General features: G+C 32.8%; 1 protein-coding gene across 7 annotated transcripts in view; it reads left to right on the top strand.

The window, feature by feature from the left end:
• The window catches only part of LOC143247782 (uncharacterized), a 46,194-nt gene that overhangs the window by 15,089 nt on the left and 16,455 nt on the right, over window positions 1-14,650 (top strand). For 3 of the 7 annotated variants that reach the window (XM_076496246.1, XM_076496250.1, XM_076496247.1), the window contains exon 2: window positions 11,694-11,941. In XM_076496246.1, coding sequence (XP_076352361.1) covers window positions 11,694-11,941 — 248 coding nt within the window. Of the gene's footprint in view, window positions 1-78; window positions 224-11,464; window positions 11,942-14,650 lie in introns of those variants that run through there. The other 4 variants (XM_076496248.1, XM_076496249.1, XM_076496245.1 and 1 more) reach the window with 3 other exon arrangements.

Raw genomic sequence — 14,650 nt, 5'->3', positions numbered from 1 at the left:
TATGTACAAAGAAATGGACGGAATCATGAGGTACTGCTGGACAGCTTATCTTGTATTGTTTTATTGGTATACTAACAGTAAAACCATGGAATCGTAAGTAACAAAGCAGAAATAAAGGAAAGAAAAGGTTCATGTACCCCTCCTGCCGTATCGGTTGAGCCTCCATTGGGGCATGTACCCCTCCTGCCGTATCGGTTGAGCCTCCATATACTCGAGCACTGTTGTAAGTATATATAACGGTTTATTTTAAAGTGGTGATTAGGAATTTGTAACCAGACAGACGTGTATGTGTGTATTAACTTATATTCTAGGCTACCTATTAGACGTGCCCTCGAGGTGTACAAGACCACGTATAACGTGCTGACGTAGGTGTGACTATATGGTATTTAATACGTGATGGTGTTTTTATTGTGATAAGAAATATTTATAGTTTTACCATTTATCGGCAACAAAAACGTAAGAACCTAATTTTGATTGAAGGTCTTCCTTTATTTATAGATGTTTTTAAACATTTGGGACATTAATAGATTTTTACAATCTAAAATTAGGTGTCATATTTGGTCTAAGTATAAATACGTGCAAACTTGTTCAACAAACAAAATCCGTTCGGTTTGATTTTGTACACGCCTACACAAAGAGCCCCGTGAGCTATCGATAGGTCTAATATGTTTATTACAGCTCCACCTAGGAATAAATGTGGACAATTTTTAGTTTTTATCATTTAGATTAAAATGGCTGATTAAGAACTTCACAACTATAAGTATTGGTTAGGCCAAGCAAATTATATTAGTAGTTTCTAGCTCAAGTTTTCAAAAGTCATGTGTGTAGATGGTATTTATGATTATTTTGTGAAGACGGTATTTATTGATCATTTTATGAAGTCATTCTACTTATAGAGTGTATCACATTATTAATGGCTTGAGTTATTAGTGTAAATAATTGTGCCTGATACCGATTGAGTGAGGGTAAATCCAAGAAACTTTTAATCTAAATTCCATGACGTTAGTATAAAGAAAGTTATTAATACTGATTGAAAAAGGAAAATTTCCACCATACGTTGTAAAGAATTTGGTTAGTTATGTAAAGTAAATAATAGGGTTGTGATAAAACCAGTGTTGGTGACTATCGCGTGTCACTTTTTTATTTGGTGTATACTGACAAAAACACGTTACGTGTGAAAACAAAGCGTCTTCTTACAGGAAAGAAATCAAACTTCACCCATCACCATGCTAAAAGTTGAATAAATATTCGACCTGGCTATCTAATCGATGTACAATTCTTATGGATGCAATAAGTGTAGCCAACAGTTCTGATTTCATTTCTTTAAGTGGCACGTTCGACGCTCTCTTGGTCTAACTTTATTCACATTTAAGATGGTTTTTATTAGATAACTAACTGTTCAAAAATATAACAGAATTATATTAAAATACTTTCACCATTTTACAACATTGTGACCTCAATGTGCATATGGCCTGGGGTCAATATTCAAGAGAACTGTTTGTTTGTCTACCAGTCCAGTTAAACATTGGTTCCGTTTTAAGGGACGACCTAGAACTGTTTGTTTGTCTACCAGTCCAGGTAAACGTTGGTTCCGTTTTAAGGGACGACCTAGAACTGTTTGTTTCTCTACCAGTCTAGTTAAACATTGGTTCCGTTTTAAGGGACGACCAAGAACTGTTTGTTTGTCTATCAATCCAGTTAAACGTTGGTTCCGTTTTAAGGGACGACGTAGAACTGTTTGTTTGTCTATCAGTCTAGTTAAACGTTGGTTCCGTTTTAAGGGACGACGTAGAACTGTTTGTTTGTTTACCAGTCTAGTTAAACTGATCGTGTAAATTAAAACCATATAACTGGTTTTACTTTACCAATATTCTGATATTTTGATAGCTTCTGTAAAGCCGGGTAGAAGTTAAGTAACGGATTGAGGCTTCATTGCATCAATTTAAGCCTTTCAGGTCCAGAAATAAATATATCTGCGCATTTTGAATCCTTTGTTTTCCGCTACTTGATGAAGTCATTGTACAAGCAAAAAACAATTGCTTTTGAATGTTTGACTCGTGTAGGTTGGGTTTCCATTATGAACAGTGACCGAATACTGCTTCTGTATAGCGCGAGAGTCCTGACCTAGTTGTCCAGCGACTGTAATATTTAAGTGATTTTTATAGAGCTTCCGGTTTAAAGCCTAACAGCAATGTACACGTGTTCGTAATCCAATCAGGTTAAGCATAAGTATCAATTGTTCTATTATATACATATTTCAACAAAGTGACACAATACTTATTGTTTCCATATATGACCCACTAGGGGCTTAACCTGTTTCTTAACCTTGGAGATAACTCGTCCAAGCCGATCGGTAACACAGTGCCACAGACGAATTAATTCGTTCTCAATAATACCTAACTTCAACGCTAGATGTTAGCACCATATATGCATTTGACCTACTTACAAATTGCTTCACTTTCGATCCAAAATGGCGTCATGAAAAAGTTACAACATGAAGAAGTATTAGAGTTGTATTGTACCAGCTGAAATACTTGGCAGTCAACAGGTTAAATCAATCATATTTCAGTAATGTTACATAAGACTTTGTTTTATTTGTAAATTAAACATGAAACACAAAGAGTTGTGTTCAGATATAATATAGTTAAGATTAATGAGATAATAACACAAGAAATAAAAAAGTAGGATCAATATGTCAAGTTTGATTACCTAGTAAGATTCAAACGAAAACAATTTATGAGTAAAACACGAAATAATGTAGTGAGCAGTCATAATGACAAGTATAACCGAGAAGGAATTAAACAGACAGTGAAGTTTGTCACGACTCCAGAAAGTAATAGACTCAATATATAATAACAAACAGTGAAATTTGTCATAAGTCCAGAAAGTATTAGACTAAATATATAATAACAGGCAGTAAAATTTGTCACGAGTCCAGAAAGTAATAGACTCAATATATAATAACAAACAGTGAAGTTTGTCACGAGTCCAGAAAGTAATAGACCAAATATTTAATAACAGGCAGTAAAGTTTGTCACGAGTCCAGAAAGTAATGGACCAAATATTTAATAACAGGCAGTAAAGTTTGTTACGAGTCCAGAAAGTAATAGACCAAATATTTAATAACAGGCAGTAAAGTTTGTCACGAGTCCAGAAAGTAATAGACTAAATATTTAATAACAGGCAGTAGAGTTTGTCACGAGTCCAGAAAGTAATAGTCAAATATTTAATAACAGGCAGTGAAGTTTGTCACGAGTCCAGAAAGTAGTAGACTAAATATATAATAACTGGCAGTAAAGTTTGTCACGAGTCCAGAAAGTAATAGACTGAATATATAATAACAAACAGTGAAGTTTGTCATAAATCCAGAAAGTAATAGACTAAATATATAATAACAGGCAGTAAAGTTTGTCACAAGTCCAGAAAGTAATAGACTAAATATATAATAACAAACAGTGAAGTTTCTCATAAGTCCAGAAAGTAATAGACTAAATATATAATAATAGGCAGTAAAGTTTGTCAGGAGTCCAGAAAGTAATAGACCAAATATTTAATAACAGGCAGTAAAGTTTGTCACGAGTCCAGAGAGTAATAGACTAAATATATAATAACAGGCAGTAAAGTTTGTCACGAGTCCAGAAAGTAATAGTCAAATATTTAATAACAGGCAGTGAAGTTTGTCACGAGTCCGGAAAGTAATAGACTAAATATTTAATAACAGGCAGTAGAGTTTGTCACGAGTCCAGAAAGTAATAGTCAAATATATAATAACAGGCAGTAAAGTTTGTCACGAGTCCAGAAAGTACTAGTCAAATATTTAATAACAGGCAGCGAAGTTTGTCACGAGTCCGGAAAGTAATAGACTAAATATTTAATAACAGGCAGTAAAGTTTGTCACGAGTCCAGAAAATAATACACTAAATATTTAATAACAGGCAGTAGAGTTTGTCACGAGTCCAGAAAGTAATAGACTAAATATTTAATAACAGGCAGTAGAGTTTTTCACGAGTCCAGAAAGTAATAGACTAAATATTTAATAACAGGCAGTAAAGTTTGTCACGAGTCCAGAAAGTAATAGACCAAATATTTAATAACAGGCAGTAAAGTTTGTCACGTGTCCGGAAAGTAATAGACTAAATATTTAATAACAGGCAGTAAAGTTTGTCACGAGTCCAGAAAGTAATAGACCAAATATTTAATAACAGGCAGTAAAGTTTGTCACGAGTCCAGAGAGTAATAGACCAAATATTTAATAACAGGCAGTAAAGTTTGTCACGAGTCCAGAGAGTAATAGACTAAATATATAATAACAGGCAGTAAAGTTTGTCACGAGTCCAGAAAGTAATAGTCAAATATTTAATAACAGGCAGTAAAGTTTGTCACGAGTCCAGAAAGTAATAGACTAAATATATAATAACAGGCAGTAGAGTTTGTCACGAGTCCAGAAAGTAATAGACTAAATATTTAATAACAGGCAGTAAAGTTTGTCACGAGTCCAGAAAGTAATAGACCAAATATTTAATAACAGGCAGTAAAGTTTGTCACGTGTCCGGAAAGTAATAGACTAAATATTTAATAACAGGCAGTAAAGTTTGTTACGAGTCCAGAAAGTAATAGACCAAATATTTAATAACAGGCAGTAAAGTTTGTCACGAGTCCAGAGAGTAATAGACTAAATATATAATAACAGGCAGTAAAGTTTGTCACGAGTCCAGAAAGTAATAGACCAAATATTTAATAACAGGCAGTAAAGTTTGTCACGAGTCCAGAAAGTAATAGTCAAATATTTAATAACAGGCAGTAGAGTTTGTCACGAGTCCAGAAAGTAATAGTCAAATATATAATAACAGGCAGTAAAGTTTGTCACGAGTCCAGAAAGTACTAGTCAAATATTTAATAACAGGCAGCGAAGTTTGTCACGAGTCCAGAAAGTAATAGACTAAATATTTAATAACAGGCAGTAAAGTTTGTCACGAGTCCAGAAAGTAATAGACCAAATATTTAATAACAGGCAGTAAAGTTTGTCACGTGTCCGGAAAGTAATAGACTAAATATTTAATAACAGGCAGTAAAGTTTGTCACGAGTCCAGAAAGTAATAGACCAAATATTTAATAACAGGCAGTAAAGTTTGTCACGAGTCCAGAAAGTACTAGTCAAATATTTAATAACAGGCAGCGAAGTTTGTCACGAGTCCAGAAAATAATAGACTAAATATTTAATAACAGGCAGTAAAGTTTGTCACGAGTCCAGAAAGTAATAGACCAAATATTTAATAACAGGCAGTAAAGTTTGTCACGTGTCCGGAAAGTAATAGACTAAATATTTAATAACAGGCAGTAAAGTTTGTCACGAGTCCAGAAAGTAATAGACCAAATATTTAATAACAGGCAGTAAAGTTTGTCACGAGTCCAGAAAGTAATAGACTAAATATTTAATAACAGGCAGTAGAGTTTGTCACGAGTCCAGAAAGTAATAGTCAAATATTTAATAACAGGCAGTAAAGTTTGTCACGAGTCCAGAAAGTAATAGACTAAATATATAATAACAGGCAGTAAAGTTTGTCACGAGTCCAGAAAGTAATAGACTAAATATATAATAACAGGCAGTAAAGTTTGTCACGAGTCCAGAAAGTAATGGACCAAATATTTAATAACAGGCAGTAAAGTTTGTTACGAGTCCAGAAAGTAATAGACCAAATATTTAATAACAGGCAGTAAAGTTTGTCACGAGTCCAGAAAGTAATAGACTAAATATTTAATAACAGGCAGTAGAGTTTGTCACGAGTCCAGAAAGTAATAGTCAAATATTTAATAACAGGCAGTGAAGTTTGTCACGAGTCCAGAAAGTAGTAGACTAAATATATAATAACTGGCAGTAAAGTTTGTCACGAGTCCAGAAAGTAATAGACTGAATATATAATAACAAACAGTGAAGTTTGTCATAAATCCAGAAAGTAATAGACTAAATATATAATAACAGGCAGTAAAGTTTGTCACAAGTCCAGAAAGTAATAGACTAAATATATAATAACAAACAGTGAAGTTTCTCATAAGTCCAGAAAGTAATAGACTAAATATATAATAATAGGCAGTAAAGTTTGTCACGAGTCCAGAAAGTAATAGACCAAATATTTAATAACAGGCAGTAAAGTTTGTCACGAGTCCAGAGAGTAATAGACTAAATATATAATAACAGGCAGTAAAGTTTGTCACGAGTCCAGAAAGTAATAGTCAAATATTTAATAACAGGCAGTGAAGTTTGTCACGAGTCCGGAAAGTAATAGACTAAATATTTAATAACAGGCAGTAGAGTTTGTCACGAGTCCAGAAAGTAATAGTCAAATATATAATAACAGGCAGTAAAGTTTGTCACGAGTCCAGAAAGTACTAGTCAAATATTTAATAACAGGCAGCGAAGTTTGTCACGAGTCCGGAAAGTAATAGACTAAATATTTAATAACAGGCAGTAAAGTTTGTCACGAGTCCAGAAAATAATACACTAAATATTTAATAACAGGCAGTAGAGTTTGTCACGAGTCCAGAAAGTAATAGACTAAATATTTAATAACAGGCAGTAGAGTTTTTCACGAGTCCAGAAAGTAATAGACTAAATATTTAATAACAGGCAGTAAAGTTTGTCACGAGTCCAGAAAGTAATAGACCAAATATTTAATAACAGGCAGTAAAGTTTGTCACGTGTCCGGAAAGTAATAGACTAAATATTTAATAACAGGCAGTAAAGTTTGTCACGAGTCCAGAAAGTAATAGACCAAATATTTAATAACAGGCAGTAAAGTTTGTCACGAGTCCAGAAAGTAATAGTCAAATATTTAATAACAGGCAGTGAAGTTTGTCACGAGTCCGGAAAGTAATAGACTAAATATTTAATAACAGGCAGTAGAGTTTGTCACGAGTCCAGAAAGTAATAGTCAAATATATAATAACAGGCAGTAAAGTTTGTCACGAGTCCAGAAAGTACTAGTCAAATATTTAATAACAGGCAGCGAAGTTTGTCACGAGTCCAGAAAGTAATAGACTAAATATTTAATAACAGGCAGTAAAGTTTGTCACGAGTCCAGAAAGTAATAAAGACCAAATATTTAATAACAGGCAGTAAAGTTTGTCACGTGTCCGGAAAGTAATAGACTAAATATTTAATAACAGGCAGTAAAGTTTGTCACGAGTCCAGAAAGTAATAGACCAAATATTTAATAACAGGCAGTAAAGTTTGTCACGTGTCCGGAAAGTAATAGACTAAATATTTAATAACAGGCAGTAAAGTTTGTCACGAGTCCAGAAAGTAATAGACTAAATATTTAATAACAGGCAGTAGAGTTTGTCACGAGTCCAGAAAGTAATAGACCAAATATTTAATAACAGGCAGTGAAGTTTGTCACGAGTCCGGAAAGTAATAGACTAAATATTTAATAACAGGCAGTAAAGTTTGTCACGAGTCCAGAAAGTAATAGACTAAATATTTAATAACAGGCAGTAAAGTTTGTCACGAGTCCAGAAAGTAATAGACTAAATATTTAATAACAGGCAGTAGAGTTTGTCACGAGTCCAGAAAGTAATAGTCAAATATTTAATAACAGGCAGTAAAGTTTGTCACGAGTCCAGAAAGTAATAGACTAAATATATAATAACAGGCAGTAGAGTTTGTCACGAGTCCAGAAAGTAATAGACTAAATATTTAATAACAGGCAGTAAAGTTTGTCACGAGTCCAGAAAGTAATAGACCAAATATTTAATAACAGGCAGTAAAGTTTGTCACGTGTCCGGAAAGTAATAGACTAAATATTTAATAACAGGCAGTAAAGTTTGTCACGAGTCCAGAAAGTAATAGACCAAATATTTAATAACAGGCAGTGAAGTTTGTCACGAGTCCGGAAAGTAATAGACTAAATATTTAATAACAGGCAGTAAAGTTTGTCACGAGTCCAGAAAGTAATAGACTAAATATTTAATAACAGGCAGTAAAGTTTGTCACGAGTCCAGAAAGTAATAGACTAAATATTTAATAACAGGCAGTAGAGTTTGTCACGAGTCCAGAAAGTAATAGTCAAATATTTAATAACAGGCAGTAAAGTTTGTCACGAGTCCAGAAAGTAATAGACTAAATATATAATATCAGGCAGTAGAGTTTGTCACGAGTCCAGAAAGTAATAGACCAAATATTTAATAACAGGCAGTAAAGTTTGTCACGTGTCCGGAAAGTAATAGACTAAATATTTAATAACAGGCAGTAAAGTTTGTCACGAGTCCAGAAAGTAATAGACCAAATATTTAATAACAGGCAGTAAAGTTTGTCACGTGTCCGGAAAGTAATAGACTAAATATTTAATAACAGGCAGTAAAGTTTGTCACGAGTCCAGAAAGTAATAGACTAAATATTTAATAACAGGCAGTAGAGTTTGTCACGAGTCCAGAAAGTAATAGACCAAATATTTAATAACAGGCAGTGAAGTTTGTCACGAGTCCGGAAAGTAATAGACTAAATATATAATAACAGGCAGTAAAGTTTGTCACGAGTCCGGAAAGTAATAGACTAAATATATAATAACAGGCAGTAAAGTTTGTCACGAGTCCAGAAAGTAATAGACTAAATATTTAATAACAGGCAGTAAAGTTTGTCACGAGTCCAGAAAGTAATAGACCAAATATTTAATAACAGGCAGTAAAGTTTGTCACGAGTCCAGAAAGTAATGGAATAAACCTTGAATGACAGAAGGGTTTAATTAATTAAACTGTTGTCACATGGTAAACCTGCTTGGCTTTTATCCTACAATACAACGGTTTAAGATAAACAAAATTCCTCTGTTATTGTTATGTTGAATTTAACACCATGTTTTTTCAGTGTGTTTACATTACATGATTATCTAAATATAAATATCAATTTTCAGTGTATTTTGGGATTTTTTCACTGTGTCAGATTTAAATACATTTTTTAGAGAGAATACTTGAGAATACTTAATAATAATAATACCTTGAGAATACCTTAATAATAATAATACCTTGAGAATACCTAGTATAATTTGGTATCCAAATAATAACCAGAAATGAAAGAGAATACCACTAGTGAGAAAGATTGAATTCTTAATAGTTCGAGAATTATTTAGTATATGTTATTGAATCCAATTAATAATTTATAAAAATTGTGACAAGGATAAGTTGAACGTGTGTAGTAAATGTACATCTTTAGAACGATATAATGTTCGTTTGACTATTCACAAAACACACAGCGACTGTTGTTTAAATTGTGTAATAACAGAACTTATGTCTTCATGGAATCTAGATGCAGCGTTTATAAAACAGTTATACTTTTCAACTATTGTATGTTACAAATCTAAGCATAATTAATTGTATTTGAAAACGCCACATTAAAAGACTGGACGAGTATATCGCAAATGTATTGAGTTTAAAGATGTTTTGTATGTATATTTATCTAGAGAAATGAAGCGAGTCTGTCATAAACTATATTGAGTGAGAAGTCATGTAGTGACCTCAGAACTTTGTAAATTAAACTTAAGCTTGTACAGGATTCAAAACCAAGACTTTGATTACTGGGCTGTGCTCTACTAGTACTCGGATCAATTCGGTTAGTGCCGTTCTTAAGTCCCTGGTTCTAAACGTGATAGTCTAGAGCGAAGGAAGCTAGTCGACGTCCCGCATGGCCACCTCTTACAACAAACCCAAAGTGCAGAATGCGGCCTTTTTGAACGATAACGACGCGCGAACCACGGATCTACAGTTCGACACACTAACTAGTGAGGCGCTTTCGGCTCTTAAATTTAGTGTTTGGTTTAGAACAAAGCCAAACTGCAGTATTTGATGTGTACACCGTGGGGAGTCCAACTCCGAATTTTAGCTTTGTAAGACTTACCTTAAATATCGAGAAAATTAAAGACTTCGTTTTGATAACTATATATATCATGCTTGACGTAAAAACAGTTTTGGTGTCCTTCTATTAGACTAGTGATTATTGTACTGGACTGCGGTTCATAAAGTCCGAGGTTTGATGCCACCGACTACATTCATCAATGGGTGCGTAATAAAAGTTACATGTACTCCTATAGCTAGGGGTCTCTAATCTAGTAATTTAGGCTAAGAGTGCGTAAGGCGCCTATCACACCGAAGATTCTAATTCCAACTAGGAAACATCATTGTGTTGTGGCTTTTCATTGTATTCTTGAGAAGTCTAGACCACTGACCAGGTGAGAACTGGAATGTCAGCGGTCATCAGTTAATTTAGATTAATGTGTCTTGTGCAGTTTAAATTAAACATAGGTATATAAATTGGGCCAGTGTGGTTTTTTTTGTATTTCTTGTTTTCCATTTCAAATATGAATAACGAACAATAATATGAACAGTAATCTCCGATCTATCAGTAGTAGCTTTAAGATACTATTGTAGTTTTAGTAATCTCCGATCTATCAGTAGTAGCTTTAAGATACTATTGTAGTTTTAATAATCTCCGATCTATCAGTAGTAGCTTTAAGATATTATTGTAGTTTTAGTAATCTCCGATCTATCAGTAGTAGCTTTGAGATACTATTGTAGTTTTAGTAATCTCCGATCTATCAGTGGTAGCTTTAAGATATTATTGTAGTTTTAGTAATCTCCGATCTATCAGTAGTAGCTTTAAGATACTATTGTAGTTTTAGTAATCTCCGATCTATCAGTAGTAGCTTTAAGATGCTATTGTAGTGTTAGTAATCTCCCATCTATCAGTAGTAGCTTCAAGATACTATTGTAGTTTTAGTAATCTCCCATCTATCAGTAGTAGCTTTAATATACTATTGTAGTTTTAGTAATCTCCGATCTACCAGTAGCAGCTTTGAGATACTATTGTAGTTTTAGTAATCTCCGATCTATCAGTAGTAGCTTTAAGATACTATTGTAGTTTTAGTAATCTCCGATCTATCAGTAGTAGCTTTAAGATACTATTGCAGTTTGAGTAATCTCCCATCTATCAGTAGTAGCTTTGAGATACTATTGTAGTTTTAGTAATCTCCGATCTATCAGTAGTAGCTTGAAGATACTATTATAGTTTTAGTAATCTCCGATCTATCAGTAGTAGCTTGAAGATACTATTGTAGTTTTAGTAATCTCCGATCTATCAGTAGTAGCTTTAAGATACTATTGTAGTTTTAGTAATCTCCGATCTATCAGTAGTAGCTTTAAGATACTATTGTAGTTTTAGTAATCTCCGATCTATCAGTAGTAGCTTTAAGATACTATTGTAGTTTTAGTAATCTCCGATCTATCAGTAGTAGCTTTAAGTTACTATTGTAGTTTTAGTAATCTCCGATCTACCAGTAGTAGCTTTGAGATACTATTGTAGTTTTAGTAATCTCCGATCTATCAGTAGTAGCTTGAAGAGACTATTATAGTTTTAGTAATCTCCGATCTATCAGTAGTAGCTTGAAGATACTATTATAGTTTTAGTAATCTCCGATCTATCAGTAGTAGCTTGAAGATACTATTGTAGTTTTAGTAATCTCCGATCTATCAGTAGTAGCTTGAAGATACTATTGTAGTTTTAGTAATCTCCGATCTATCAGTAGTAGCTTTAAGATACTATTGTAGTTTTAGTTAACGTAAATGATGTATATTAAATTAACTTTTCACTCTTGTTTCCGGATTTTATTCCGTCGGATCATACACTTCCACCCAATAATACCTGACGATAGTAACAAGTTAACTATGAGGTCTTTAAAATCCACAACTTTCCACCGAATTCCGTCTCCAGACAGCGCATGTGAACAAGACTGGACACCAACTGCTCCAGAAAGTATCCGTTCTGAAAGAAAATCGACAACTTATGACAGCAACAGTGATAGTTCGGACAGTGGTCTCATGACCGTCAACTCAAGTTCAAATAAAGAGAAAGTTTTATCCAACATCAAACATAATGCTGAAATACCAGGACATTACTCAGGTATGGTGATGTAAAACGTATTCTTTATGGGTATGATAATGTAAAACGTATACAGTACAGATACGGTAACTTAGAACGTATTCTTCTCAAGCTGTACTTGAGAAAATGTAAAACGTATAAAGTCGAGGCGTGTTTATGTACAACATATTCAGTACAGGTTCAGTGGTACAGAACGTATGAAACACACACGTTAGTTTCTTTCTGTGTTTCAAAAGCGCTTTTTTGGAAACTTCTTTAAAACAATTAAATCACTTCTTAACATTTCTGTAGCAGTTTTTTTCACAAACTCTTTTACTATTTTATTCGTTTCAACGTGGCACGTAACTTTACATTCGAGGACACAGTTTCTGATCGACTATTTTCTGGACGTATATAAACTAAAGTAGACACTACTTCCTTCAACGCATTAATAAGATAAACTAAAGTAGACACTACTTCATTCTAGACATCAATATGATAAACTAAAGTAGACACAACTTCCTTCAACACATTAATAAGATAAACTAAATTAGACACTACTTCATTCTAGACATCAATATGATAAACTAAAGTAGACACTACTTCCCTCTACACATAAATAAGAAAAACTAAAGTAGACACTCCTTCCCTCTACACATTAATAATATAAACTAAACTAGACACTACTTCCTTTTGTACATTAATATGATAATCTAGAGTAGACACTACTTCCTTTTATACATTAATATGATAATCTAGAGTAGACACTACTTCCTTCAACACATTAATAAGATAAACTAAAGTAGACACACCTTCCCTCTACATATGAGTAAGATAAACTGAAGTATACATTACTTCCTTCTAGACATTAATAAGATAAACTAAAGTAGACACACCTTCCCTCTACATATGAGTAAGATAAACTGAAGTATACATTACTTCCTTCTAGACATTAATAAGATAAACTAAAGTAGACACACCTTCCCTCTACATATGAATAAGATAAACTGAAGTATACATTACTTCCTTCTAAACTATAAGATAATCTAAAGTAAACATTACTTCCTTCTGTATATTAATAAGATAAACAAAAGGGGACACTACTTCTTTCTAGACATTAATAAGATAAACAAAAGCAGACTACTTCGTTCTACACATCAGTAAGATAAACTAATGTAGACACTACTTTCTTCTAGACAATAATAAGATAATCTAAAGTAGATATTACTTCCTTCTGTATATTAATAAAATAAACTAAAGAAGACACTACTTCTTTCTAGACATTAATAAGATAAACAAAAGCAGACTACTTCGTTCTACACATTAATAAGATAAACTGAAGTGGACACTACTTTATTCTAGACATCAATATGATAAACTGAAGTAGAGACTACTTTATTCTAGACATCAATATCATAAACTAAAGTAGACACAACTTCCTTCAACACATTAATAAGATAATCTAAGGTAGACACTCTTTCCCTCTAGACATGAATAAGGTAAACTAAAGTAGACACTCATTCCTTCAACACATTAATAAGATAAACTAAAGTAGACACTACTTCCTTCAACACATTAATAAGATAAACTGAATTAGACACTACTTTCTTCTAGACAATAATAAGATAATCTATAGTAGACATTACTTCCTTCTGTATATTAATAAGATAAACTAAAGGAGACACTACTTCTTTCTAGACATTAATAAGATAAACAAAAGCAGACTACTTCGTTCTACACATCAGTAAGATAAACTAAAGTAGACACTACTTTCTTCTAGACAATAATAAGATAATCTATAGTAGACATTACTTCCTTCTGTATATTAATAAGATAAACTAAAGGAGACACTACTTCTTTCTAGACATTAATAAGATAAACAAAAGCAGACTACTTCGTTCTACACATCAGTAAGATAAACAAAAGCAGACTACTTCCCTCTACACATTAATAAGATAAACTGAAGTGGACACTACTTTATTCTAGACATCAATATGATAAACTGAAGTAGAGACTACTTTATTCTAGACATCAATATCATAAACTAAAGTAGACACAACTTCCTTCAACACATTAATAAGATAATCTAAGGTAGACATTCTTTCCCTCTAGACATGAATAAGGTAAACTAAAGTAGACACTCATTCCTTCAACACATTAATAAGATAAACTAAAGTAGACACTACTTCCTTCAACACATTAATAAGATAAACTGAATTAGACACTACTTTATTCTAGACATCAATATGATAAACTAAAGTAGACACAACTTCCTTCAACACATTAATAAGATAATCTAAGGTAGACACTCTTTCCCTCTAGACATGAATAAGGTAAACTAAAGTAGACACTCATTCCTTCAACACATTAATAAGATAAACTAAAGTAGACACTACTTCCTTCAACACATTAATAAGATAAACTGAATTAGACACTACTTTCTTCTAGACAATAATAAGATAATCTATAGTAGACATTACTTCCTTCTGTATATTAATAAGATAAACTAAAGGAGACACTACTTCTTTCTAGACATTAATAAGATAAACAAAAGCAGACTACTTCGTTCTACACATCAGTAAGATAAACTAAAGTAGACACTACTTTCTTCTAGACAATAATAAGATAATCTATAGTAGACATTACTTCCTTCTGTATATTAATAAGATAAACTAAAGGAGACACTACTTCTTTCTAGACATTAATAAGATAAACAAAAGCAGACTACTTCGTTCTACACATCAGTAAGAT

Source organism: Tachypleus tridentatus, chromosome 3, assembly GCF_004210375.1.
Source record: "Tachypleus tridentatus isolate NWPU-2018 chromosome 3, ASM421037v1, whole genome shotgun sequence".
NCBI classification, from domain to species: domain Eukaryota; kingdom Metazoa; phylum Arthropoda; class Merostomata; order Xiphosura; family Limulidae; genus Tachypleus; species Tachypleus tridentatus.
The sequence above is the reverse complement of the archived record's forward strand: the minus strand, read 5'-3'. Positions and strand labels throughout refer to the sequence as shown.